This window comes from Bos taurus, chromosome 4 (assembly GCF_002263795.3).
Source record: "Bos taurus isolate L1 Dominette 01449 registration number 42190680 breed Hereford chromosome 4, ARS-UCD2.0, whole genome shotgun sequence".
NCBI lineage: Eukaryota > Metazoa > Chordata > Mammalia > Artiodactyla > Bovidae > Bos > Bos taurus.
This window is the reverse complement of record NC_037331.1, coordinates 104,935,320-104,961,495: the sequence shown is the minus strand read 5'-3', so window position 1 is coordinate 104,961,495 and position 26,176 is coordinate 104,935,320. Positions and strand designations below refer to the sequence as shown.

The following is a 26,176-nucleotide window of genomic DNA, read 5'->3' as shown; positions in this document are numbered from 1 at the left end:
ACTAAAGCTGATGGCTTTAGGAATGGATTAAGGATATTCTATGAACCTCCATTTTCTATTTAGAAGTAACATTTTTGAATGCCTCAACCCTTGGGGTAAATCTGGTGGTTATGTCATCAGAGGAGGTGCGAAAAATAGGAATAGCCATTAAAGTAATGAGAAAGAATAAGATGAGGAGAGAGACTAGTTCAGACACCCAGTTTCTCCACGGTTCAGGACAGCCTGGGGTTTTCGCCTGCCCTCAGAAGGACCCAGTGGATTTGCTTACTAGTTGTCACCCAGGGGGTGTTGATAAAGAGTCATATTTACGAGCCAGAAGGGCAGTGATAACACGGTCTAACCCCTCTTCCCAAGGAGATCATCAGTGATGACCCAAGGTTGCTGCTTCCAGACCAAAATTAAGAACAGTACAGAATCCGGGCAGCATTCTACCCTAAAGAATAGGGACTGCTTTCCTCACGGCGATTATTTAGTGCAACCTCTCCGCCCCCACCCCCACCCCGCGCCAAGGGCAAGTAAGTGACGGTCCACCACTCTCTGTAAAGACTAAGTCACTGCAATGGATGGCGTCCCAAGCAGGGTCCAGGAAGACCAGGGTCAGGCACTCTCCAGCCCATTCAAGGGCACACGGACACGGTGATACACACACAACTGCTCCTGGCCGGACACCAAATCCCACAGCTTCAGGGGATCAGGTCACATCCCAAGTGCAAACAACGCGGGCAGCCACGGCTCCCCTCTTCTGCTTCACTCGCAGCACCGCGGGAGCTCTGGCTGCACATCGAGGGTTATGTAACACCTATCTGTCACGGTCTGCATGTCCAGGGGACTTGCAAAATAATGGTGGCGAATAACAATTCACGGCGGTACGGTCATCCCACGGAATCTTAAGTGAGAAAGCACAGGTAGACAGATTCAAGTGGCTTCGCGTCCCGGTCACCGCACTTTTCCCCACCCCGGAGAGCGCAGATGCATCCGTGAAATCTCAAACCCGGCACGCAGTTCCGCGAAGCGGGTAGGGAGGACGCCTCCTCGGGCGGGATCGGCACGCAGCCGAGCGGGGTGGGAGGGCGCTGGGCGCGGGGCGGGGCGGCTGGGGCAGGTGCGGGCCTGGGGCGGCGGCGGCGCGGCGGGTGCGCGGAGGCCCGGGCGGCGGCGGCGGGCAGCCCGCCCCTGCGCCCGCCCCTCGCGGCCCGCGGCTCCTCCTCGCCGCCGCGCCGCGCCTCGCCTCGCCATGGTGGAGCGCGGAGACGCGGCGCCGCTGCTGCGCTGGGCCGAGGGCCCCGCCGTCTCCCCGCCGCGGGCCCCAGTCCCGCAGGCTGGAGGCCGGGGATGGGGCGGCGGTGGGGGCGGCTGGGCGGCCGCGGAGCCTCCGAGGAGGCGGGAGCCCGAGGAGCTGCGGCAACCGGGGCGCCTCGAGCTGGGAGACGTGGAGGAGGACCAGGTGGTGGCCGTGTTCGTGGTCACCTTCGATCCCCGCTCGGGTGAGAGCCGCCCCAGGACCGGGGCGAGGGTCGCCCCCCAACCGGGCTTCGGGGACGGCGGGGGAGGGGCTCGCTGCGCGCGCACCCGCACACCTGCACCCCTCTCCCCGCCGGCTGGGGGCCCCCCCGGGCGGGCAGGGGGTGCCTCAGCGGGTTGGGGCCGTGGGGCTTTGTTCCCTGCGCCCCCGGGCCCCCCTCTCCGTTCCGTCCCGCTGCCTCACGGCGGGTCCCCAGCCGGCGCCCCAGTCCCCACAGTCCTGTTTGGACTTCTGTGGTGATAGAGGATCCTGTTCGTGGCCACGGGCACGCTAGCTTTTGTTTTCTTTTCGGGCTTGGCTAATCGGTTTCTCCTGTGAAGAGGAGGAACGCCCCTCCACCCCTCCAGGTGAACTCCTTCGGAAACAGATCGTCCTAAACCTCCAGGTTCTCGGCTTCCCGCCCTCGCTCCCCATCCCTCTCCGCCTGGTAACTTTGTGAGCGCCCAAGTTCAGTCTCTCTGACGGCATTATTTTGAGGAATTAACGCCTGGAGTATTAAGGGATGGCACGGAGGGATTAAGCTGGGGACGGATTAAAAGAGAAACCTCCTCGGTAGGCTCTTTGCGGGTGTGTTTGGAGAGTTAAAGGGTGATCTCGCATAATCTTTAGCCTAACCATCCGGTAAGGAAGTGTGCATTTTACTGGTGAGCGAATTCCTGGGGTTCAAAAGTGAAGGCGTTAAGTTGTTGTTCAGTCGCTAATACCTCCCTCGGAGAGCCTCAGGTGGTCGGGGAAGGGTTCGGCTCTCAGGAGTGGAGGGAGGAGAGCTCATGGTTCTGAAAAGTGTTAGTCGCTCAGTCGTGTAGGGTTAGTCTCAACCCCACGGACCTGAGCCTGCCAGGCTCCTCTGTCCATGGAATTGGGGTTAAGAAACCCAGATGGGTCTTTCTGTTCTCAGTCCACTGAAGTTGCTGGAATGTGGAGTGTCTAATTATGTGGAGTGTCAGCTTTTTTCTCTAGGTCCCTACCTGGTCCTCCAAGGATGAACTGTAGAAACCTTTCTGAAAAACATGAAAGGGTGCGATGGAATGAAAGGGAAAGGAAAAGTGGTGAGGATCTTGGGATGTCAGAAGATGGGCAGGATTAGAACCCAGCAAGGCCCAGGAGGAAATAGGAACAGCTGTGGGGAGACTAGAGCTTTCTGACTCCTGGCGATTCCTTGGCCCCTTCCCTATGGCTTTCAAACTTTTTTGACTGTGACCCAACATATGAAATTCATTGTACATACCAATCAGTTTGCTCCATACATACATATGTAACTGAAATTAAAGTTTCATGAAATAGAACTAATCCCTTTCACATGTAGTACATACTGTCATTTTCTATTTTTTGTTTTTTTAATGCTCATCGCATAGGCTGCTTAACTGACATATGGTTGGGACTCCCAGACAGGAAAACTGTTCTTTTTTGACCGAAGTAACCTTTATCGCTAGAGAAAAACATACTATTTTGTAACTCATAATATTCCTTATTCCTGCTGTACATAGATGTGCACATGAAATTCTTTCTGAAAAGTGTTTAAGAGTAACTAGAAGAAATGGAGAGGGAGCATTCACAGGATCTGATTTAGCAGTGGTTGCACTGGGGGTAGAGACAGAGGGGTAGAGGAGGAGGAGGAAAAAAAAAAAAAAAACAACTGGGCTGACCACAGGTGGAGTTAATAATACCGAAAAGTACTTCAGAGCTGGGCCCCTCCCCCTGCCTTGTTAGTCACAGCTGGTGCGCATGGTTTTGTGGGTATGTGTGTAAGTATTTGTGTGGAGACACACATGTACACGAGTGTGTATTTGTAATGGCTTTCAGATTGAGATTAGTGTGGAAAGAAGGGATGTAACAGGCATTTGGACACTTGCTTTGTGTAGGTGTTTTACCATAATGGTGTTTCACTTAATTCTCACCACCGTTCTAATTGGATGATCATTTATACCCCATTTTATACATGAGCAAACAGAACAAAGATGATTAAGTAATTTGGAAATATTAACTAGCTGTGGCTGTGAGTCTGGTTGTCTTTCAAGTATATTCAACATGACCTGAACATCTGCCCTCCTAACTTTTCCTGTTAACTGTGTGCAAAGAGGGGAAAGGATGGGAGAAAGTGGGGTGGGCAGGAGACAGAGTGTGTTTTTAATTATGAGTGATACTTTTTGTTTTTTTTGGAAAGCTGCTGTTTCCTGCCCATAATTCTCATTCATCATTATCCTAGTTCCGAATGGCACTTTACATTCTGAAAAAAAAAAAAAAATTCTGATAGTATCTGTATTGAGTAAAAATTGTGTGATGAAGCACCTAAAAGTAAAAGATGGGATGAATGAATGAATGAATGCTCCTGGGGTTCCCAGGGCCACAAAGGTCAACACTGGGACGAGGGCCTCAGAGAGCCTGTCCCTTGTGTGAGGGCTGGGGGAGTCTCGGGCTGCAGAGGTGACACATAGGCCCTCGGATACCCAGGGAGGTATCAGATACCCAGGCAGACGTCACTGGGGCCAGGCTTCTGTCTCCCAGTTTCATTTGAGTGTCTCAACCTTTATCCTGCTATGGAGGCAGGTCTGCTCTATGTTGCTGTTTAATCTTGGTCCACCAAGACTTGTGCCTTCCTAAACCTATGATAGCCAAAGTAGTAAAGTGAATACTGGCTTCTTTACCCAAATCAGATCGTATCACAGAAGTTCTTACATAGGAGACACTGTCGTCTCTATGACTGCCCATCTGTGCCCCACGTCTCCCACTGTGTCCTCCGCGTCCTCCCCTCGGAGCTTTCTCCCTTCTCCCCAAACCTCCCCAGGCGCTTACTGCCCAGGCCGTGGGTATTTCATTCATCTTCCCTCCTGGTGCAGGTAACAACACGTTGGTGTGTGAGCCTGCGAGAGTACAAGAAGGGATGGGGAGGAGAGAATCCACCCCTGTGGGTCATCTGTCAGGGCGTGAGTGGTCTGTGCGCTGAAAGGGAATGAAACGGAGGAGTGGACCCTGGTTACAGGCGCACGCGCGCGCGCGAGCACACACACACACACACACACACACACACTTGGACAGGTAAGAGGGAGAAGTGGACCTGGTTACACACACACACTTGAACAGGGAATGTTCAGTGATTCTCAGACTGTTATATGGGAATAAGAGAGTATATACTTTTGGATACAGGTTTGGGGTTGAGCATCTGTAGGAAGAATCAGAGAAGACTGTAGGGGCATAAAGAATGTTATTTTCATTGGAGCTACGGTTTGAAGATTATGGTTGTTGGCTCCGTAGATGATGTGAGGACCAGGGCTTCAGGGTCAAGAGAGGTACAGCCTCCCTCTCTCTGACACGCACTCTCGCTCCGTCCTCTCTGTCTCTCTCTCACACACTCACTCGCTGACACACTCAGTCTTTATCTGGAGCAGGGAGTCCCTGGGATGTGGTGGTGCCGGCCATCTGGGCTACAAAGCTGCTATTGAAAGCAGGCCCAGATGCTGACTCTACGAGCCGGGTGGGAGAGATTGGCAGCCAGAATATTGCTTTTTTATTGTGTCCAACCCATCATTTAGAGCTTTGACTCTGTTCTTTGGGTCTCTAGGAACTAAATTTTCTTCCTCTGCCTAATTAAGGGAAAAGGTAATACCATGCTTGGAAATCAGCCTCCCCCCTCCCCAACCCCCTCTATGAAAGTGACATAGCGTCTCACCGTGCAACTGAGGGCCTGTGTATGGGCCTGAGGCAGGTAGAGCTTTGAACCTACGATGGGTGATACCTGTGATTCAGCCTTTTGGACTGTTTGTTTATAAGAGATCCACTTTCAACAGCTCCATTTTCCTCAGAGTTATTTTGTGGGTGTCTAGGGAAAACTCCTGTGTGTGTGTGTGTTTATGTGGGGATGACTGAGGGGTGGGACACCTGCCGCGGTTTATAGGATGTCTCTTTTTCCTTTGTTCTTCCTGATTAGGGATGAATTACCTGTTCCTCCCTCAACCTCTAGCCAGTGCCTCAGTTACATCTGAACCCCTTATTTAATTTAGTGCATGCTTCAAATGACTATAGTATTAAAATCACTCACATGCACAAGTTTTAACCTCCATACATTCTCCTTACAGTCAACAAAACACAAGCTATTTTCTTTTTAACAACAGTGACACGGAGGCCCAGGGAGGCAGGGCCAGGTGTGGTATCTGAGGCATAACTTGGAGGACTGCCCAGGTCATCTGACTCGTGCAAATAATAAATGGCTCCAGCCACTGGTGGGAAAGTGACAGAGGAGAATGAGAGTGGAAAATTTGGAGTGTAGTTTTGAAGCAAGAAGAGCAGTCCTAGGGATGGCCAGCTCATAGAGGCCAAGAGAAGGCTGGTTCTGATAGCCAAGGCAAGCAAGCCTCTTCAAGTGATGTAATTCGGCCATGGCTTTTCTCTGTACTTTCAGTCAGAAGTCGGTGGATTACAACTGGTGGATTTGTTTAGTTCCCATGTTGGCAGACTCTTTCCCAGGCTGTTGGTGATTCACCTACTTGCGGTTTTCAGGGAGAAGTCAGTTGTTGACCATCTGCTGTGACTTCTGTTTCTTCTCTTGAAAGCTGATGGAGACTCGAGTAGGAGGGGAAGTCATAACACCCACCGCTTACCGAATGCCCACCATGGACCAGGAATTATCCAATCCCTTACAGCATTCGCAGTCATGAGGCAGACAGGCACGGGGCCATGAAGTCATCTTAAGTCACAGAGCAGAGGTGGGGGCAGAACCCAGAGGCAGGCTGGCTCTGCCTGCATCCAATGTCTGTGGTCCTTCCCACGTCACACCACACCACTGCCTGGTGCAAAATGATACGGTGTCCGTGAAATGGAAAGTTTCTTCCATGTAAAATTAATGCATTGGAATTCAGCCATGGATTGGCATATGGCTGACTTGAAATCACCAGGATTAATTACTTCCTGCCTCAGGTTTCTTTATCCTGACCCTTTCTTCCTTGGCTTTGGATAGACTCTCATCCTAGGTGATGTTACGACAATTCAAAGCTATGTAAGACCTAGTCGAATGATATGGGCTGTTGACATCCCTGGTGTTAGAATCTGAACCGTGTAAGCTTCTGAGGTTTCTTCCATTTGGGGTTGGAGGCCTACTGCAGAAGTGGGGACCACGAGCACTCCTGGATTCTTGCCTTTTTTCATGAGACAGGATTCCTTTGTACCTCTGGACTGGAATGAGGGCCTGTATGTATGCTGATGGGTGGAACCTGAAGGAAAGACTGAAAATCAAGGCACATTTCTTCTGAGAGGAGAACTGGTACATAGCTCCCTACTTGAGGTCAAGGAGTGGTAACAGGACCTTTGCATCAGTCGCTGATTATGAAATCAAGACCTCAGGAGGAAATTGTTGGTTGGGAACCGCCCAGCAAGGAAGGAGTAAAGGAGGAAGGAAAGTCACATATTTCCCGTTAGAAAGAGATTATTTTGGTTCAAGACCATTGCTTTCTCCGCTTTCGGTTTTCTGAGATCAGCTTTCTCGCAGGCATCAACAGTGGCAGCTGACATTCTCTTCTCTCTGGAGAAATGATGGTTGATGAAGTCCAAATATGCTGGGGCGAGGGGTGGTCATTCCACATTTTGACTGAAAGAGAAGATAGAGGCAGCCCTGTATGGAGGAGATAAGACAGAGTACATCTCACCTAGCACAGGAGCTTATGAAACATCAACCCTGGGAGGCCCTGGCCCACCAGGCCATGGGGTTCAGACCGTCTCTGCATCCACAACCAGGCTCAGCATTGTCCTCTAGCTTCCCTGGGTTCAGTGAGCTGCCAACTCAGTAATCTGTTAGTGCAAGTTCCTTTGCCCCAGCCCAGCATCTGGCTCCAGGCTGCCAAGTTATGTTCCACCAATATTTATTGAATGACTGGCTGAAGGCACACAAAGCAGATTGCCACGTCTGTTCTTCGTGCTGTCATGTCCATCCCTCCACATAAGTTGTCTTAGCAGCGGGAGGCTAGGCAGGGCCCGTGTGTACCTGTGATGGGCCCAAGGCAGGGGGGGACTTGGAGATGGAAGGAGAGCAAGCTGGGAAACAAGGCACCTGTCTTGTTGATCGCCCCCTCTCTTTAATTGCTTACCCCTGGGATCAGCTCCCTGGCTGGGTTCCTGAAGTGTGGTGAGGAGATTTGGAAAACCGAATGGCTTTGCACGTGAGGGCTGAGGCTGCGGTAGGTAGCATTCTGTGTGAGGTTTTTCTGGCCCTACATGGCTCACCACAAGGATTGTTATTTTTGCAAAATCACTTTCCTTTAAGCCTGTACAATTTTCTTATATAAACGGGCTTCTAATTTTTGAGCATCGTGTTTTCTTTCTGTTAAAGAATGACCTTTAGCCATCATGCTGCTTCATCCCCCTAAATATAGCACATTGTCTCAATTATTTTTTGCTTTTGCAAAGTCCTTTATGCTTAGCTTATGGTTTTTCCCAACTCTGTTATTTCAGTTATGTTCCTTAATTCATAGGATACATTTTTTAATTTTTATTTTATCCTGGGATATAGTTGATTTGCAGTGTTGTTAGTTTCAAATGTACAGCAAAGTGCTTCTGTTATGCATAAACATATATCCATTCTTTTTCGGATTCTTTCCTCATATAGGTTATTATAGAATATTGAGTTCCCTGTGCTGTACAGTAGGTCCTTGTTGATTGCTTTATACATAGTAGTTTGTGTATGTTAATCAGTTCAGTTGCTCAGTTGTGTCTGACTCTGTGACTCCATGAATAGCAGCACACCAGGCCTCCCTGTACATCACGAACTCCTGGAGTTCACCCAGACTCATGTTCGTCGAGTCAGTGATGCCATCCAGCCATCTCATCCTCTGTCGTCCCCTTCTCCTCCTGCCCCCAATCCCTCCAGCATCAGAGTCTTTTCCAATGAGTCAACTCTTCGCATGAGGTGGCCAAAGTACTGGAGTTTCAGCTTTAGCATCATTCCTTCCAAAGAAATCCCAGGGCTGGTCTCCTTCAGAATGGACTGGTTGGATCTCCTTGCAGTCCAAGGGACTCTCAAGAGTCTTCTCCAACACCACAGTTCAAAGGCATCACTTCTTCGGCGCTCAGCTTTCTTCACAGTCCAACTCACATCCATACATGCTGGAAAAACCATAGCCTTGACTAGACGGACCTTTGTTGGCAAAGTAATGTCTCTGCTTTTGAATATGCTATCTAGGTTGGTCATAACTTTCTTTCCAAGGAGTAAGCATCTTTTAATTTCATGGCTACAGTTAATACCTAATTCCTAATTTATCTCTCCTCCTCACCTTTCCCCTTTGGTACCATAAATTTGTTTTCAAAGCCTGTGAGTTTGTCTCTGTTTTGTAAATAAGTTCGTTTGTTTCATCTTAGATTCCACATATAAATATATGGTATTTGTCTTACTCTGACTTAATTCACTTGGTATGATAATCTCCAGGTCCTTTCATGTTGCAGCAAGTGGCATTATTTCATTCTTTTTCATGACTGCTATTTCATTGTATATATTGATGTGTACCACACCTTTAGCCGTTCTTCTGTCAGTGGACATTTAGGTTGTCTTGGCTATTGCAAATAGGGCTGCAGTGAACACTGGGGTGCATGTATCTTTTCAAATTACAGTTTTCTCCAGATACATGCCCAGAACTGGGATTGCTGGATCATATGGTAGGTCTTTTTTAAGGAACCTCCGTATTGTCCATAATGGGTGTGCCAGTTTACCTTCCTGCCAACAATATAGGAGGCTTCCCTTTTCTCCACAGCCTCTCCAGCATTTATTTGTAGACTTTTTTATGTTGGCTATTCTGACTGATGTGAGGTGGTGCCTCACTGTAGTTTTGATATGCATTTCTCTAATGATTAGTGATGTTGAGCATCTTTTTGTGTGCCTTTTGGCCATCTGTAGGTCGTCTTTGAAGACATACATAGTTAGATTTTCCACCCACTTCTTTGGAGAAGGAAATGGAAACCCACTCTACAGTTCTTGCCTGGAAAATCCCATGGACAGAGGAGTCTGCAGGCTACAGTTCACGGGTAGCGGGTAGCAAAGAGTCGGACACGACTGAGCAACTGAGCACCCACTTCTTGATTGGGCTGTTTGTTCTTTAATATTGAGTTGCATGAGCTGTTTGTATATTTTGAAGATTAATTCCTTGTCAGTCACTTTGTTTGCAAATATTTTCTCCCATTGTGTGGGTTCTCTTTTCATTTTGTTTATGATTCCTTTGCTGTGTAAAAGCTTTTTAGGTTTACTTAGGTTCCATTTGTTTGTTTTTGTTTTTCGGTACTCTCAGAGGTGGATCCAAAAAGATATTACTGTGATTTATGTCAAAGAGTATTCTGCCTATGTTTTCCTCTAAGAGTTTTACAGTATCTGGCCTTACCTGTAGGTCTTTAACCAATTTTGAGTTTATTTTTGTGTTTGGTGTTAGAGAATATTCTGATTTACATATAGCTGTCTTTTACATGTAGCTGTCCAGTTTTCTCAACACCACTTATTGAAGAGACTTTTTTCTCCATTGTACATTCTTGCCTTCTTTGTCCTAGATTAATTGACCATAGGTGTGTGGGTTTATTTCTGGGCTTCCCGTTCCATTGATCTATATTTCTACTTTTGTGCCAGTACCATACTGTTTTGATTAGTATAGCTTTATAGTTTAAAGTCAGGGGGCCAGCTCCATTTTTCTTTCTCAGGATTGCTTTGGCTATTCAGGGCCTTCTGTATTTTCATACAAATTAAAAAAAAAAATGTTCTAGTTTGTGGAAGAATGCCATTGGTAATGTGTTACGGATTATATTGACTCTATAGATTGCCTTGTAGTATAAGCATCCTGATAGTGTTGATTCTTCCAATCCAAGAACATGGTGTATCTTTGCATCTGCTTGTGTTATCTTCAGTTTCTTTTATTAGCATCTTATAGTTTTTAGAGTACAGATCTTTTGCCTCCTTAGGTAGGTTTATTCCTAGGTATTTTATTTTTTTATGCAATTGTAAGTGGAATTGTTTCCTTAATTTCTCTTTCTGATCTTTTGTTGTTAGTGTATAGAAATGCAAGAGATTTCTGTATTAATTTTGTATCTTGTAACCTTCCTGAATTCATTAATGAACTCTAGTAGTTTTCTGGTATTACTAGCATCTTTAGGATCTTCTATGTATGGTATCATGTCATTTGAAAACAGTGACAGTTTAACTTCTTATCCAGTTTGGATTCCTTTTATTTCTTTTTCTCCTGTTTGCCATGGCTAGGACTTGCAAAGCTATGTTGAATTAAAGTGGCAAGAGTAGACATCCATGTCTTGTTCCTGATCTTAGAGGAAATGCTTTCATGTTTTCACCATTGAGTATGACGTTAGCTGTGGATCTGTCATACATGGCCTTTATTATGTTGAGGTACGTTCCCTCTGTGTCCACTTTCTGGAGAGTGTTTGTTTGTTTGTTGATCATAAATTGGTGTTGAATTTTGTCAAAAGCTTTTTCTGCATCTATTGAGATGATCATATGGTTTTTATTCTTAAGTTTGTTAATATGGTATATCACACTAATTGTTTTATGGATATTGAAAAATCCTTGCATCCTTGGGATAAATCCCACTTGATCATGGTGTATGATCTTTTTAATATATTGTTGGATTTGACTTGCTAGTATTTTGTTGAGGGTTTTTGCATTTGTATTCATCAGTGATGTTAGCCTGTAATTTTCTTTTTTGTGTGTTGGTTTTGTCTGGTTTTGGTATCAGGGTGATGGTGGCCTAATAGAATGAGTCTGGGAGTGTTCCTTCCTCCTCAGTTTTTTGGAAGAGTTTCCTAAGGACAGGTGTTAACTCATCCCTAAATGTTTGATAGAATTCACCTGTGAAGTCATCTAGCCTTGGACTTCTGTTGTTGGAAGTTTTTAAATGACAGTTGCAATTTCAGCACTTGTGGTTAGTCTGTTGGTATTTGCCATTTCTTCCTGGTTTGTCCTTGGAAGAACATCTAGTTGTGACTGTGTGTGTTGGATGTGGAGTATCTTTTTTGATAGGTTCCAGTCTTTTTTTGTTGATAGTTGTTCAACAGGTAGTTGTGAGAGGAGGTAAGCTCAAGTCCTTCTACTCTATCTTCTTGTCTCCCTCTCATATGTTGAATTTTTTTACACCTTAGGAAATTTTAAAAACCTGTATGTCCCTCACTTAGGTATATCCTTCACTCCCCGTTTGTTGACATTTTGCCATATTTGCTTTATCCTTGTAAAGTCAGTTCTACCATGATGTGAAATATGCATTTCTAAAAACCACCGTGCTAAGCAAATCCTGCAGTAAAAACCATAGCATTTATGGGGAAGATGGGGTGAGGGGCACAGCATTTAAAAACCTCTTGAGTAACACTTTAAACATAGGAACATAATAAAAAGTGGTAGGACGACTGTACATATATTAAATAGCTAAGAAATACATCACTACTTTAAATATAGCACTCTACTTAAAAAAAAAAAGACGTGTGGTTTGCTTACAAAGGTGGTTGTTGGAAGGGTGGAGTCTGTGAGTTATTATGAAGCAGTGGAAAAGAGCTTTGTGAAATTGGATGGAAAGTCGTAACACTAGAGGAGGTAAATGTGGCTCAGAACACACATGATGAACCGAGGTAGCAGGCAGGGGTTTGAGTGTTGTGTTGGGATTCATCTTGTATATTTCTGCAGCTGGGTGCAGTTTTCTGTATGCACATTGTAATCCTTGAGATCAAAACCACATATCAGCACACATGAAATTCTCTGTGATCAAACTGTTAATATGTCACTTGCTTTGGACAAATTCAGCCAGCATTAGAGCAGAACTGAGGATGTATAGATATACTTTTTTCTGAACTGTTTGAAAGTAACTTGCAGGCATCATGGCATTTCATTTCTAAATACTTAAGTATAAATCTCCTAAGAAAAAGGCCATTACCCTGCCTAACCACAATATCGTTTCTACCCCCAGGATAATTAACCTAGGTTAGTTCATTTATTACGGAGAAGGCAATGGCAGCCCACTCCAGTACTCTTGCCTGGAAAATCTCATGGACGGAGGAGCCTGATAGGCTGCAGTCCATGGGGTCTCGAAGAGTCGGACACAATGAGCGACTTCATTTTCACTTTCATGCACTGGAGAAGGAAATGGCAACCCACTCCAGTGTTCTTGCCTGGAGAATCCCAGGGACAGGGGAGCCTGGTGGGCTGCCGTCTATGGGGTCGCACAGAGTTGGACACGACTGAAGCGACTTAGCAGCAGCAGCAGCAGTTCATTTATTAGCTTTTTTAATTAATACATTTTATTTTTAACAGTTTTAGGTTTATTGGAAAATTAAGCAGCAAATACAGAATTTCCATATCATATACCTTCTTCCCTTACCCACCCACCTACATTACCTGTTATTGACATCTTGCATTAGTGTGGCATATTTGATACAATTGTTGAACCAGTATTCATACATTATTATTAACTGAAGTTCATAGTTTCATTAGGGTTCATTCTTTGTGTTGTACTTTCTATGGGTTTTGAAAAATGCACAGTGTTAGGTTATCTACCATAACAGTATCATACGGAATGATTTTGCTGCCCTAAAAATCCTCTATGCTCTGGTTTTTCATCCCTGATTACCCCCAGATCTTTTTTTTTTTTTTTACTGTCCGTAGTTTTTCCTTTCCAAAATGTCATATAGTTAGGATTATACAGAATATATCTTTTTTGGATTGGCTTCTTTCATTTAGCGATATGCTTTTAAGAAGTTCCCTCCATGCCTTTGTGTGGCTTGGTGGCTCATTTCCTTTTGTTGTTGAATGGTGTTTTGTTGACTCAGATGGCTAAGAATCTGCCTGCAATGCAGGAGATCTGGGCTCGATTCCTGGGTTGGGAAGAACCCCTGGAAAGAGGGCATGGCAACCTACTCCAGTATTCTTGCCTGGAGAATCCCCATGGACAGAGGAGCCTGGCGGGCTAAGGTTCATGGGGTCGCAAAGAGTTGGACACGACTGAGTGACTAAGCCCAGCACAGTGTGTTTTATATGGATTCCTACAGTTTTTTAATCCATTCACCTTTTTGAAGGACATTTTGGTTGCTTCCAGTTATAGACAATTGTAAGTAAAGCTGTTGTAAACATCAATGTACAGGCTTTTGTGTGGACATAAGTTTTCAACTTGTTGGATAAATATGAAGGAGCATGGTTGCTGGATCGTGTGGTACACATATATTTGATTTTGTAAACTAAACTGTCAAACTGTCATTCTAAGTGGCTGTACCATTTTGCACTCCCACCATCAGTGGATAAGCTTTCCTGTTGATCCACATCCTCGTCAGTATTTGGTGTTTTCAGCGTTTTGGATTTTGACCATTCTGTGTGTGCTTAGTCACTCAGTCCTGTCCAACTCTTTGCAACCCCATGGACGGTAGCCTGTCAGGCTCCTCTGTTCATGGGGATTCTCCAGGCAAGAATACCTGAGTGGATTGCCATTTCCTCCTCCAGGGGATCTTCCCAACCCAGGGATTGAACCCAAGTCTCCTGCATTGCAGGAGGTTTCTTTACAGTCTGAGCCACCAGGGAAGAAGCCCTTGGATTTTGACCATGCTGCTGCTGCTGCTAAGTCGCTTCAGTCATGTCCGACTCTGTGTGACCCCATAGACGGCAGCCCACCAGGCTCCCCCGTCCCTGGGATTCTCCAGGCAAGAATACTGGAGTGGGTTGCCATTTCCTTCTCCAATGCATGAAAGTGAAAAGTGAAAGTGAAGTCGCTCAGTCATGCCTGACTCATAGCGGCCCCATGGACTGCAGCCCACCAGGCTCCTCCGTCCATGGGATTTTCTAGGCAAGAGTATTCCAGACCATTCTAATAGGTGTGTAGTACGATCTCATTATTTTAATGGGCAGTTCCTTGATGGCACAGTATCGAGCAGGTTTTCATGTGTGTGTTTGCCATCTGCGTATCTTCTTTGGTGAGATTCTATTTAGATCTTTTGTCCATTTTTTAAATTGAGTTTTCTTATTGTTGAGTTTTAAGAGTTCTTTGGGTATTTGGATTTAAGCCTTTATCAGATATGTTTTTGCACATATTTTACCCCATCATTAGTTTTTCTTTTTATTCTTTTAATAGCATCTTTCATAGATGAGAAGTTTTTAATTTTAATGAAGTACAACTAATGAATTTTTTTTTCATGGATGATGATTTTGATGTATCTAAAAATATTGCTAAACCCAAAGTCACCTAGATTTTTTTCTAATATTCTAGAAGTTTTATAATTTTGCATTTTACATTTAAGCATACTATTCATATTGAGTTAGTTGTTGTGTAAAGTCTGTGTCTGGATTCATTTTTTGCATATGAATGTCCAGTTGTTCTAACACCACTTGTTGAAAAGACTGTCTTTTTTCCCATTTATGACCTTAGCTCCTTTGGCAAAGATCAGTTGATTGTATTCATGTGGGTATGTTTTGGGGCTGTCTGTTTTGCTCCATTGATCTATCTGTGCCAGTGCCACACTGTCTGGATTCCTGTCGCTTTATAGTCAGTCTTAGAATCAGGTAGAGTTGGTTCTCTTCAGTATCGTGCTGGCTAATTTCAGCCTTGTGCCTTTCCATGTAAACTTTAGAATTAAAACTTGTCAATATCCACAAATAGCTTACTGGGGTTTTCATTGAGATCACATTGAATCTATTAGCATTAGCAAATGTGAAATTCCCTGTGTGCACATTATTCTCAATATATATCAACTGACACAAATTCAGGAAGCATTGTATCAGAACTTACTAAATGCAGATATAAACTCTCTTCCTCAACCATTTCAAACTAAATGCAGACATGACTTCACTCCTTTCAGAATAAACATCCTGAGAAAAAGGACATTTTTCTACCTAACTACAATATCTAGGACTTCCCTTGTGATTCATTGGATAAGACTTCACCTTCCAGTACAGGGGGTACAGATTCGATCTCTGGTTGGGGAGCTAAGACCATGCATGCTTTGCAGCCAAAAAACCAAAACATAAAACAGAAGCAATATTGTAACATATTCAATAAAGACTTTAAAAACAGTCCCACATTAAAAAAAAAAAAAAACTTAAAAAAAACACCACAGTATCATTACCACTAGCTTTTAAAAATCACGCTTGTCCTCAGTAAAGCTGGGTTTTTGTTTTTTAATGTTCATCCTGTCATATGCTAAGCACTGTGCTCTGCTGGGATATAAAGATAAACAAGCAGAGTTCCTGCCTTTAAGAAGTCCAGTCTCCTGGGGAGACAGACATCTAAGAGAGTGATTGTATTAGGCTGGGATGAGGGCCATAGTAGATTTATCTACTTTCCTTTCATTCAAGGAGTATGTCAGCAGAAATGTTCTTTCTGTGGGATAAAGAACCATTCCCAGAGTGGTGTCCTGGAGTCCACACTCCATTCTGTGATTCAGCCTGACCGTGATGGACCTTCCTTCCCAACCAAGAGGGGCTTGCATCCATCTAGCAGTGAAGGATGCAAATAACAGTGTCATTCCCTTCATCTGATTCTTTCAATTTCTGTGCAATGAGGGTTGGCCAGGCACAGAAGAATGAGAAAGAAGCTTTGAGAACTGAGCTGAGGAACTGGGGGCTTTATTCTTCAGATCAGCTGTATTAAGCTGTATAAGGTGTATTACTATATGTATTAACATATATTAAGATATATGTTTGGCCATGAATACCAGAAGTCTGTGTGCTCAGTCGCTCATTCATGTCTGACTTTTTGCCACCCCATGGACTGTAGCCCGCCAGGTTTCTCTGTTCATGGGATTTCCCAGGCAAGAATACTAGAATGGGTTGCCATTTCCTTCTCCAGGGGATCTCCCAACCCAGGGATCGAACCCACGTCTTCTGCATTGGCAGGCAGATTCTTTACCACTGAGCCACCAGGAAAGATGAATACCAGAGACCCAAATTAACAGTGACTTAATCAAGATAAAAGTTTAGCTTTCACTTAACAGGAGATCAGTGGTCCAGGGCTGGAGTGCCGGCTCAGATCTATGGGGTCATCCAGGGACCTAGACTCATGCTGGCTATTGCTCTATCCTCCCTTTCGTGATATGTGGCCTGATGCCCTCACCTGAATAATGCAAAATGGCTTGTCTCTACATCCACATGCCAGGCAATAGGATGGAAGAAGGGGGCAGCATACGCCTTCATTTTAACGCATGCTTTAGAAAGACACACCTAATTTCTGTCCAGATCCCATTAGCCAGAATTTACTTGTGTAGCCATACCTATTTACAAGAAGGTACAGAGAAACAAAGTCATCATTTGGAAGACCATATGCCATGCTAAGAATAAGTTCTATCCCCTATAAGAAAGGTACAGGGATATGTACTAAGGGTCAGCTTGCAGCCCGTTATATACTAGTATTTCTTAAAAAAAAAAAAAGCCTTCTATAAGATTGAACCCTTAAGATGCTACTTAAAAATAGGTTTATCAGCAGAATAATTTTGGAACTTTAAGCATGGTATTGATCTCATAGATATTCATAATGCAGAATAACATTTAAGGCTCTGAGAAGTTCTGCAGAACTTGTCTGTTTAAACTTAAACAGAACGTGTCTGTTTAACCTGAAAAATCCCTTTATATATATTTGCTGAAGCCCTAAGCTTTGGGAAACACTGCTTTGGGAATTATTGAAGTTGTTTCTTAGTTTGCAGCAATGCAAACAGTTTTGCAAGACTTTCACTCCCAGGGATTTTGTCAACAGAAAGGTGTGCACATTGTGTCAGTCAAAATCAAGGTTTAGTCAAAGAAACAGAACCACTGGAGATAAATAGAGGGATTTACTGCAGAGACTTGATCTTGTGCATTTGTGGGAGCTGGGTAGATAGTCTGCATAAGGGTACTGTCTTTGTATCTGATTGAGGTCTCTTGAGTAAAGCAGTTAGAAGAAATTTGAAAAGGAGAATAAGCTGGAACTCATGAGAGTGGGTAGGAACAACAAGTCAGTCTGTCATTGCCTCCAGTTCTAATGACGTGGTGTCCTGGCCTGATGATGCTGATGCCCTTCTTTGTGGAACTAAGCGCACACCTGGGGTGTGAGTCAGAAGCCGAAAGCGATCTAGGGAAAGAGGATCCATCAGCAGCAGACCTGGTGCCCCCCACCCCCACCAAAGTGTGATGAGCCTACAAGATAAGCAACAACAGGTATCAGCTTACCTGAAGCTCCCTCACTGACCTTCCCACACAAACATAATATGGCTACTGCTTCACTTCCCCTTCCCAGTCTCAACTGGAAATGTACAAAGAAGGGAATTCTGAGAAATGTGTATTAGCCCAGCTGGGTCATGCGTTACAAAGCTACTGCATGTGCAGTCACCATATGACAAGTGTGGAATTGTTTACAGCAGTGCTATTTCTAATGGCTTCAAATAAGAAACAAGCTAAGTGTGCATCAACAGTTAAGTAGATATGTAAGTTGTATCACTAGCATAGCGTGGAAATAATAAATGAACAAATTATTGCTATATGCATCCCCATGGATGAATCTTGCAAAAAATATGGAGCAAAAAAAAAAGACACGAATACAAATGATGATTCAGTTCAGTTCAGTCGCTCAGTCATGTCCGGCTCTTTGCGACCCCATGAATCACAGCATGCCAGGCCTCCCTGTCCATCACCAACTCCTGGAGTTCACCCAAATTCATGTGCATCGAGTCGGTGATGCCATCCAGCCATCTCATCCTCTGTCGTCCCCTTCTCCTCCTGCCACCAATCCCTCCCAGCATCAGGGTCTTTTCCAATGAGTCAACTCTTCGCATGAGGTGGCCAAAGTATTGGAGTTTCAGCCTCAGCATCAGTCCTTCCAATGAACACCCAGGACTGATCTCTTTTAGGATGGATTGGTTGGATCTCCTTGCAGTCCAAGGGACTCACAAGAGTCTTCTCCAACACCACACTTCAAAAGCATCAATTCTTTGGCACTCAGCTTTCTCCACAGTCTAACTCTCACATCCATACAGGACCACTGGAAAAACCATAGCCTTGACCAGACGGATCTTTGTTGGCAAAGTAATGTCTCTGCTTTTTAATATGCTATGTAGGTTGGTCATTTTGTGATCCACACAGTCAAAGGCTTTGGCATAGTCAATAAAGCAGAAATAGATGTTTTTCTGGAACTCTCTTGCTTTTTCCATGATCCAGCAGATGTTGGCAATTTGATCTCTGGTTCCTCTGCCTCTTCTAAAACCAGCTTGAACATCTGGAAGTTCATGGTTCATGTATTGCTGAAGCCTGGCTTGGAGAATTTTAAGCATTACTTTACTAGTGTGTGAGATGAGTGCAATTGTGCGGTAGTTTGAGCATTCTTTGGCATTGCATTTCTTTGGGATTGGAATGAAAACTGACTTTTTCCAGTCCTGTAGCCATTGCTGAGTTTTCCAAATTTGCTGGCATATTGAATGCAACACTTTCACAGCATCATCTTTTAGGATTCAAAATAGCTCAACCGGAATTCCATCACCTCCACTAGCTTTGTTCGTGGTGATGCTTTCTAAGGTCCACCTGACTTTACATTCCAGGATGTCTGGCTCAAAGTGAGTGATCATACCATTGTGATTTTCTGGATTGTGAATATCTTTTTTGTACAGTTCTTCTCTGTATTCTTGCCACTTCTTCTTAATATCTTCTGCTTCTGTTAGGTCCATACCATTTCTGTCCTTTATCGAGCCCATCTTTGCATGAAATGTTCCTTTGGTATCTCTAATTTTCTTGAAGAGATCTCTAGTCTTTCCCATTCTGTTGTTTTCCTCTATTTCTTTGCATTGATCGCTGAGGAAGGCTTTCTTATCTCTCCTTGCTATTCTTTGGAACTCTGCATTCAGATGCTTGTATCTTTCCTCTTCTCCTTTGCTTTTCGCTTCTCTTCTTTTCACAGCTATTTGTAAGGCCTCCCCAGACAGCCATTTTGCTTTTTTGCATCTCTTTTACATGGGGATGGTCTTGATCCCTGTCACAAACCTCTTTCCATAGTTCATCGGGGACTCTGTCTATCAGATCTAATCCCTTAAACCTATTTCTCACTTCCACTGTATAATCATAAGGGATTTGATTTAGGTCATACCTGAATGGTCTAGTGGTTTTCCTACTTTCTTCAGTTTAAGTCTGAATTTTGCAATAAGGAGTTCATAATCTGAGCCAGTCAGCTCTCTAAATGCAAATGATGATTGCATTTATGTAAATTTCAAAAAGAGCAAAGCTCATTTGTGGTGTTAGAAGTCAGGATAATAATTAGCCTTGAGAGAGGGTTAGTGACTCGGATGGGTTTCTGCTGTGCTGATAACGTCCTGCTTCTTGGTCTGGGTTCTTCTCACCCAGGTATGTTCATGCTGGGAAAACTCAATGTGCCACATGGTTCTGATCTGTGCACTTTTCTAAACTTATCCTTCAGCACAACGTCTAGGTGCATTAACGTTTTAACAAGTCACTGAGTGCTCGTGGACATGCTGGATTAAAGGAAGGGAATTAAGTTAGAGTGAGTTGAACCCTCGTATGGAGTGGCATGGGGGCACGGAACGAGGCAGCCAATACTAGAAGAAGCAGATAAGTGAGAGGACAGAGTCTACTAGAGGGTCGTTTCAGGTGGTCCAGTGGCCAAGACTCTGCTCCCAATGCAGGGGGCCCAGGTTCAATCCCTGGGTAGGGAACTAGATCCCACATGCCGCAACTAAAGACCCCTCCTGCCACATCAAAGATCAAAGATCCTGTATGCTGCAACTAAGACCTGGTGCAGCCAAATAAATAAATAAATATTACTTTAAAAAAGAGTTGGGACCTTGTACACAGGAGGCTCATCAGCAGAGGCAGCCACGTGGCACAGATCATAGATCTGGAGTAGATCCTGTAGATTTGGAGTGGGTCTCAGCATGTTTGTAAGCTTCCTGGGTTTCCTGAGACATGACATAGAGTGGAAGCCACCGGACTAAACAGACAGTAGACATGGACGCTAAGAGGAAAGACAGGCATGTCAGGGGACCTTGGTGCTGGAAACCTTACCTTTCTCCCATGTTTACCCCTGGTTCCGCATGCTTTTTCTTGTCTTTAACCCTGACAAATACATTGGTCTAGCCTGTTGTGTGAAATCATAACTCCTTTTCCCACGCTTTTTGTTTTAGTTCATCATTGGGGTTTATGATTCCTCTCTTGAAAATTAACTACTTGAAAGGGCCGCAGGCTGTGAATATAGGATAGGCTGACTCCCTCTGATGTCCGCCCTGTTCAGAGTGGGTTGTATACAGGTGGACCTCTGATGCCCTAAACAGTTGTCTGAAAAGTATTGTTGTCAGGGATTATTAATGGTATTTCTGTTGCCTGGGAAATTAGGGTTTGCCATGTTGATAAGCAGTTTGTTCTAAAGGGAAATCTTCACAAGTATCTTAGTATTTTTATTTGGAAAAAATTTGAATATGGAAGAAAACAGCAGGGCATATTCTGTAGTGTCCTCTCAAGCCTCTAAGAAACACTGGTCTTGTGAAATTTTCTGATTCTCTCAATCTGATGGAGGCTTGTCATTGCTACATTCTAAAATCCCATATTATACCCTGTCATAGAATTTAGCATAACACCTCCAGAACTGTAATCACCATTCTCCTTGTTTATCTCTTTATCTAGCCCTGAAATCTAATCTGTTTGAGTTCAGGGACTATGTCTTATTTGACATAGTCCCAACATCTGGCTCAGTAGAAACTCAGTAATTAGGGATGAGTGAATGAGCCTTTAAATTCTGGAAGCAAAGAACTGGTGTATGGACCTTGGGGAAGAGCCTCATTTGAGGAGGGAGGAGAGTTAGGGAAGGCAGCAGAGCTATACTGACCAGAGAAGAAGGAAAAGAACCAAGATAGTGTTCTATCGTGGGAGTCAAGGAAAAAATGGGAGAGGTTTATGAGGAATTATCAAATGCCACAATGAAACCAATGAAGATTTGAATTGAAAAGAGCTTGGCAGACTTCCCAGTGGTTCAGCAGATAAGACTCTGCACTCCCAGTGCAGGGGGGCTCAGGTTTTACCCCCGGCTGGGCAACTAGATCCTGCATGCTGCAACTAAAGATCCTGCATGCTGCAACTAAAGATCCTGCATGCTGCAACTAAAACCTGGTGCGGCCATATAAATACATTTTAAAAATAAATTTAAAAAAGAGTTTGGAGTTTGTCAAAATCATTAGTAGCTATAGAAAAGCAAGATGGAAGCAGGATCCTGCGGGGTTAAGGAGAGAGTATGCGACCAGGAAATGGAGGTAGAGGGTCAGAATACGCACCTTTGAAGTGAGGCTACAAAAGAAAGCAGATTGGGAGGTGGCCAAGCAGAATGGCAGAAGCGAAGCCAGCAGCCTCGCTAGGAGAACTGTGTTCATTCAAAGGCAGAGATCAGAGGTGCCTTCAGTGCCCATCTCCTGGCCCGCAGGATGACTCAGGCACTCTGCCAGCCTGTGGCCGGTGGAGGGATGAGCCTGCATTTTGGTGGCTGAGTCAGCAGTTCATTTACTTGGAAGCCACATGCGCTTAGCCCTGCACTAAGCCCTTCGAATGATTTTGTCTGTTTTAAACTTGTATCTTCCCTTCCCCGCAGGAAACATGGTGGAATGGTGCTTACCCCAAGATATTGACCTTGAAGGTGTGGAGTTCAAGTCTATGGCCAGCGGATCCCATAAAATTCAGTCTGATTTCATGTAAGTAGTGCTGATTGCCAGTCTGCTCTGCACTGTTTCCGCTCCTCCTCTGCTTTCCCCAGAGAATAAGAGCTGTCATCAGGGCATCTTCAGGAAGTGTGTATAAATGCCCTGAAAATATACGTACCGGTTTGTGTTTTTATATCAGGTTTGTAACAAGAAGCTCCCAAGCTTTTGTTAGGTTCCCATGACCCGAAAACATTAAGAACTCCTGCCATAGAGGTTCTTGCCTTTTCTAAGAAATGATTGATCCTCGCTTGAGGTTTGGCTTTAATGACAGAATAGACTTTTGGCTCCATGTGGGTTAACTCAAGACATGTTTGTGCTAAAACTTGAAATTTCAGCTCTAAGTAAGGCTGGTTTGTAGTCCTGTGTGATTAAGATTCTTGTGAGGAGCAACTAGAACATAAGGGTGACGGAGTAGCTTTCATCTTCTCATTGGGCTGGAACCATGACGGGCACAAGTGTGAGAAAGGGGAAGGAAATCAAATGACAGCTCTGGTCGAATGTTCTATTAAAAACATCAGAGGCTCAGGAAGCGAGGAGAGAATCAACCCAGTTTATGCTAATAAAACAGAGGTCACACATCAAGTCAGCTGTTATTGCAGGAAAGAAGGGTCATGGTCACAGGCAATTGATCTGGGGTCAAAGGCAGCTGAGCAGTAGGCTTTTTGGAGAGCAAGTCCTGGCTCCAGTGGGATGAGCCTTAGTGAGTTCCAGTTTTTTTTTTTGTTTGTTTGTTTGTTTTGAGCCTTGATTGTCCCATCTGTAAGGTTGAATGGCTTGGGCTCATTGTCCCCCTGAGATTTTAAAAAAAGGTTTTTCTCAGGCTGAACATTCTCATGTAGAGCCCTGGGCACAGTTAAATCTTCTATTTGGGACACCTCTCAAGGGATTTCCAGATGGTCCTAGTGGTAAAGAACCTGCCTGCCAATGCAGGAGACATAAGAGATGTGGGTTCCATCTCTGGGTGGCGAGGATGCCACCTGGAGGAGGGCATGCAACCCACTTCAGTATCCTTGCCTGGAGAATCCCCATGGACAGAGGAGCCTGGCAGGCTACAGTCCATGGAGTCGCAAAGAGTTGGACACGACTGAAGCGACTTAGCACATTTGTCAAGGGGGAAAAAAAAAAATTCTGATTTTGAGCCATGCTACATATTGGGTCTCTTTTAGCTATTTCCGGAAGGGGCCCTTCTTCGGCCTGGCCTGCTTCGCCAACATGCCGGTGGAAAGCGAGCTGGAGCGTGGCGCCCGGATGAAGTCCGTGGGCATCCTGTCTCCATCCTACACCCTGCTGTACCGGCACATGCACTTCCTGGAGAACCAAGTTCGGTGCGTGGCCCACAGACGGGGCGGGAGGCGGTGGGGGGATGGTGATGGGCCCTCGGGGTTAAAGGTCGTGCACCCATCAGAGCAGTAGGTGCCTCTCCGGGAACCTCCGTGGCCACGTTTCACGCCTCTGGCGGTGGTCTTTATGTGTCATCTTGTGTCCTGCGTACTGATCCTTCATACTCGATTGAAAGCTGCGGTTGATTTTGCTTTCAGTTTATTTTAACACTATCATCCGTTTGGTTTAATCAGTTTGTTGACATGTACAGTGATCTTTGCTACCCCTCAACCACAGTTATGACCTCTTTGCCCCAGGCAAATAGACTTTCAACTTTTCTAAAAATTTATTTTTAATGGAAAGATAATTGTTTGCAATGTTGTGTTAGTTTTTGCCATACATCAGCATGAATCAGCCATAGGCATACATTATGTCCCCTCTCTCTTAAACCTCCTTTCCAACTCCCACCCTCAACTCTTTAAAGACCTCATCATTTATTATTTGGAGTAATCATTATCATGGAAGGGGATTAATAGGAAGGGAATTTTTAACAGAAGCTGCAAAACTGTTAATATTTTGTATTTTTTTCCATCATGTGAGTAACCTAATTTTATTTCAGATTTTGGGGGGAGAAATCTATCACTAATCCCTGAAGCACTGTTAAAATGTTAGCACATTTGCGTCTTTTCTGGTATGCGTGTGTCTGTGTGTGTACTTTAAAAATTGTTTATAAACTTGGCACCATACATTATACATATTTTTACATCCTATCCTTTTAAAATATATCATTATTTTAATTTTTGACATAACTGTCTGTCTTGATCATTGTCTTTGAAAGAATATGAAATGTAGTTTGTGGGGAAAATGTTTATTATTTAAAAATTAGTTAAAAGTACAAATGAATTTTTAAAATTCTCCCAAATCTTAGCACTCAGTAAGATGAGATATTCATGGTCAATATTCAGTGACTGTCATTCTAAAAAACGTAATTTTCCAAAAGTAGGATTGGTTTAATGCATTTGTATATTTCAGAGGAAAAGAGTAAGTGAAACTGAAGAAATTGTCAAACTTTAAGTGAATATTTTTTTTCACTAAGTAAGATGTATTATTTCTTGGAATATTCCTCCCAAGTTAAGACAAAAGACTCTGAAAAACATGAAGCTACAGTATTATTCTTATTGAGAAATGGCGTATATACAGTAAAGTGTACAAATCTTTGTGTAGGGGTCATTGGTGTTTTTAGGTTGTTTTAGGTGCAGTCAGTCAGTTATCTTATACTTTTCCCCAGAACTCCTCCCCTCTTTTTTCTTAACTTTATATATTGTGAGTTTTATTACATTTAGTTCTGTAACCATAATTCCCATGATTCTTAAGTCTCATTTATATGTTTACAGCCACATCCGGGGCTTAACTGTGACTTGCTGAGCTCCTCATACGTTTCTTGGTTGGTTGGATTTTGCCATCAAGCACTTTTTTTTTGTCATAAAAGGACCATGGGTGGTGCCTTCTCTGAAATCTTGCGTGCTTGATGGTGTTGGTCTTTTCCCTTTACTCTTGGCTAGGTATAGGATTCTTATATCTTTTCTTTTTTCTTCTCAGGATACTATAAATACTGCTTTGCTGTCTCCTGATATTAGTTGCTTCAGAAAAGTCTCTTTTGTCTAGGTCCCTATAGATTCTTTATCTGAACAGTTTTTGAACTGTTTCTGAACTGTTTTTTTTTTTTTTTTTCCCTGGAATAGTTCATCCTTTGATCTAGAGACATGACTTTTAATTTCAGGAACCTTTTCTTCTACCATGAAATACTCAGCTTTTCCTCTGCATTTTTCCTTCTTCATGAACACCAGTTATGCTCAGGTTTTCTTACCATTGTCCTACGTATTTTTCATTTTGATGGTTTAAGAAAATTATTTATTCACCTTTGGCTGCACTGGGTCTCCTTTGCTGCGCGTGGGCTTTCTCTCATTGCGGTGCACGAGCTTCTCATTGCGGTGGCTTCTCTTGTCGAGGAGCACAGGCTCTCGGGTGTGAGAGCTTTAGTAGCTGTGGCACGTGGGCTCCGAAGCTGTGGCTCTCAGGCTCTAGAGCACAGGCTCTGCAGTCGTGGTACACGGGCTTAGTTGCTCCACGGCATATGGGATTTTCCCGGAGCAGGGATCGAACCCGTGTGCCCTGCATTGGCAGACGGATTCATAATGACTGGGCCACCAGGGGAGCCCCTGATGGTTATTCTAATAGCTGTCGAATGTTAGAGCTGTCCCATTAATCTACTCCATTATTCCCTGTGCTTGAGCGTTGGCATGTTTCTAATTTTTTTTAACTGCTCCTCTGCATTTTGGAGCTGTGATATATATTTTTCTGCATTTGAAATATTTCCTCAGTTTTGTGTCTCAGAAATAATACTGAGGAAAAGAACATTTTTATTGGGATCTTGACACTTAAAAATTTATTACTCCTCTTGAAAAATTAATTTTCCAAGGAGGCAATACATTCTCATGGTTCAAAAGCCCAAAATTTTAAGGAGGTATTATGTTAGTTAGAGTCCTGGCTAAATGGTGGTAACGGAGGCCCTGAAATACGCTGGTTCAAATAAGACAGAAGATTCTTCTCCATGGAATGGTCTATAAGTAGGCAGGTGGTCCGGGTGGGCAGCCTGCTGTTCCCACAATCATTCGGGGCCCACAC

The 26,176-nt window shown here is 44.1% G+C and overlaps 1 protein-coding gene across 2 annotated transcripts in view; it reads left to right on the top strand.

Annotated features, from left to right (window-relative positions):
• Window positions 1–845: 845 nt before the first annotated feature.
• Window positions 846–26,176, top strand: part of DENND11 (DENN domain containing 11) — a 52,254-nt gene continuing 26,923 nt past the window's right edge. The window contains exons 1-3 of one of the 2 annotated variants that reach the window (XM_010804612.4): window positions 846–1,015; window positions 22,063–22,162; window positions 23,338–23,496. In XM_010804612.4, the coding sequence (XP_010802914.1) occupies window positions 22,068–22,162; window positions 23,338–23,496 (254 nt within the window). In that variant the 5' untranslated portion in view covers window positions 846–1,015; window positions 22,063–22,067. Of the gene's footprint in view, window positions 1,016–1,226; window positions 1,485–22,062; window positions 22,163–23,337; window positions 23,497–26,176 lie in introns of those variants that run through there. The other variant, XM_024991195.2, reaches the window with a different exon arrangement.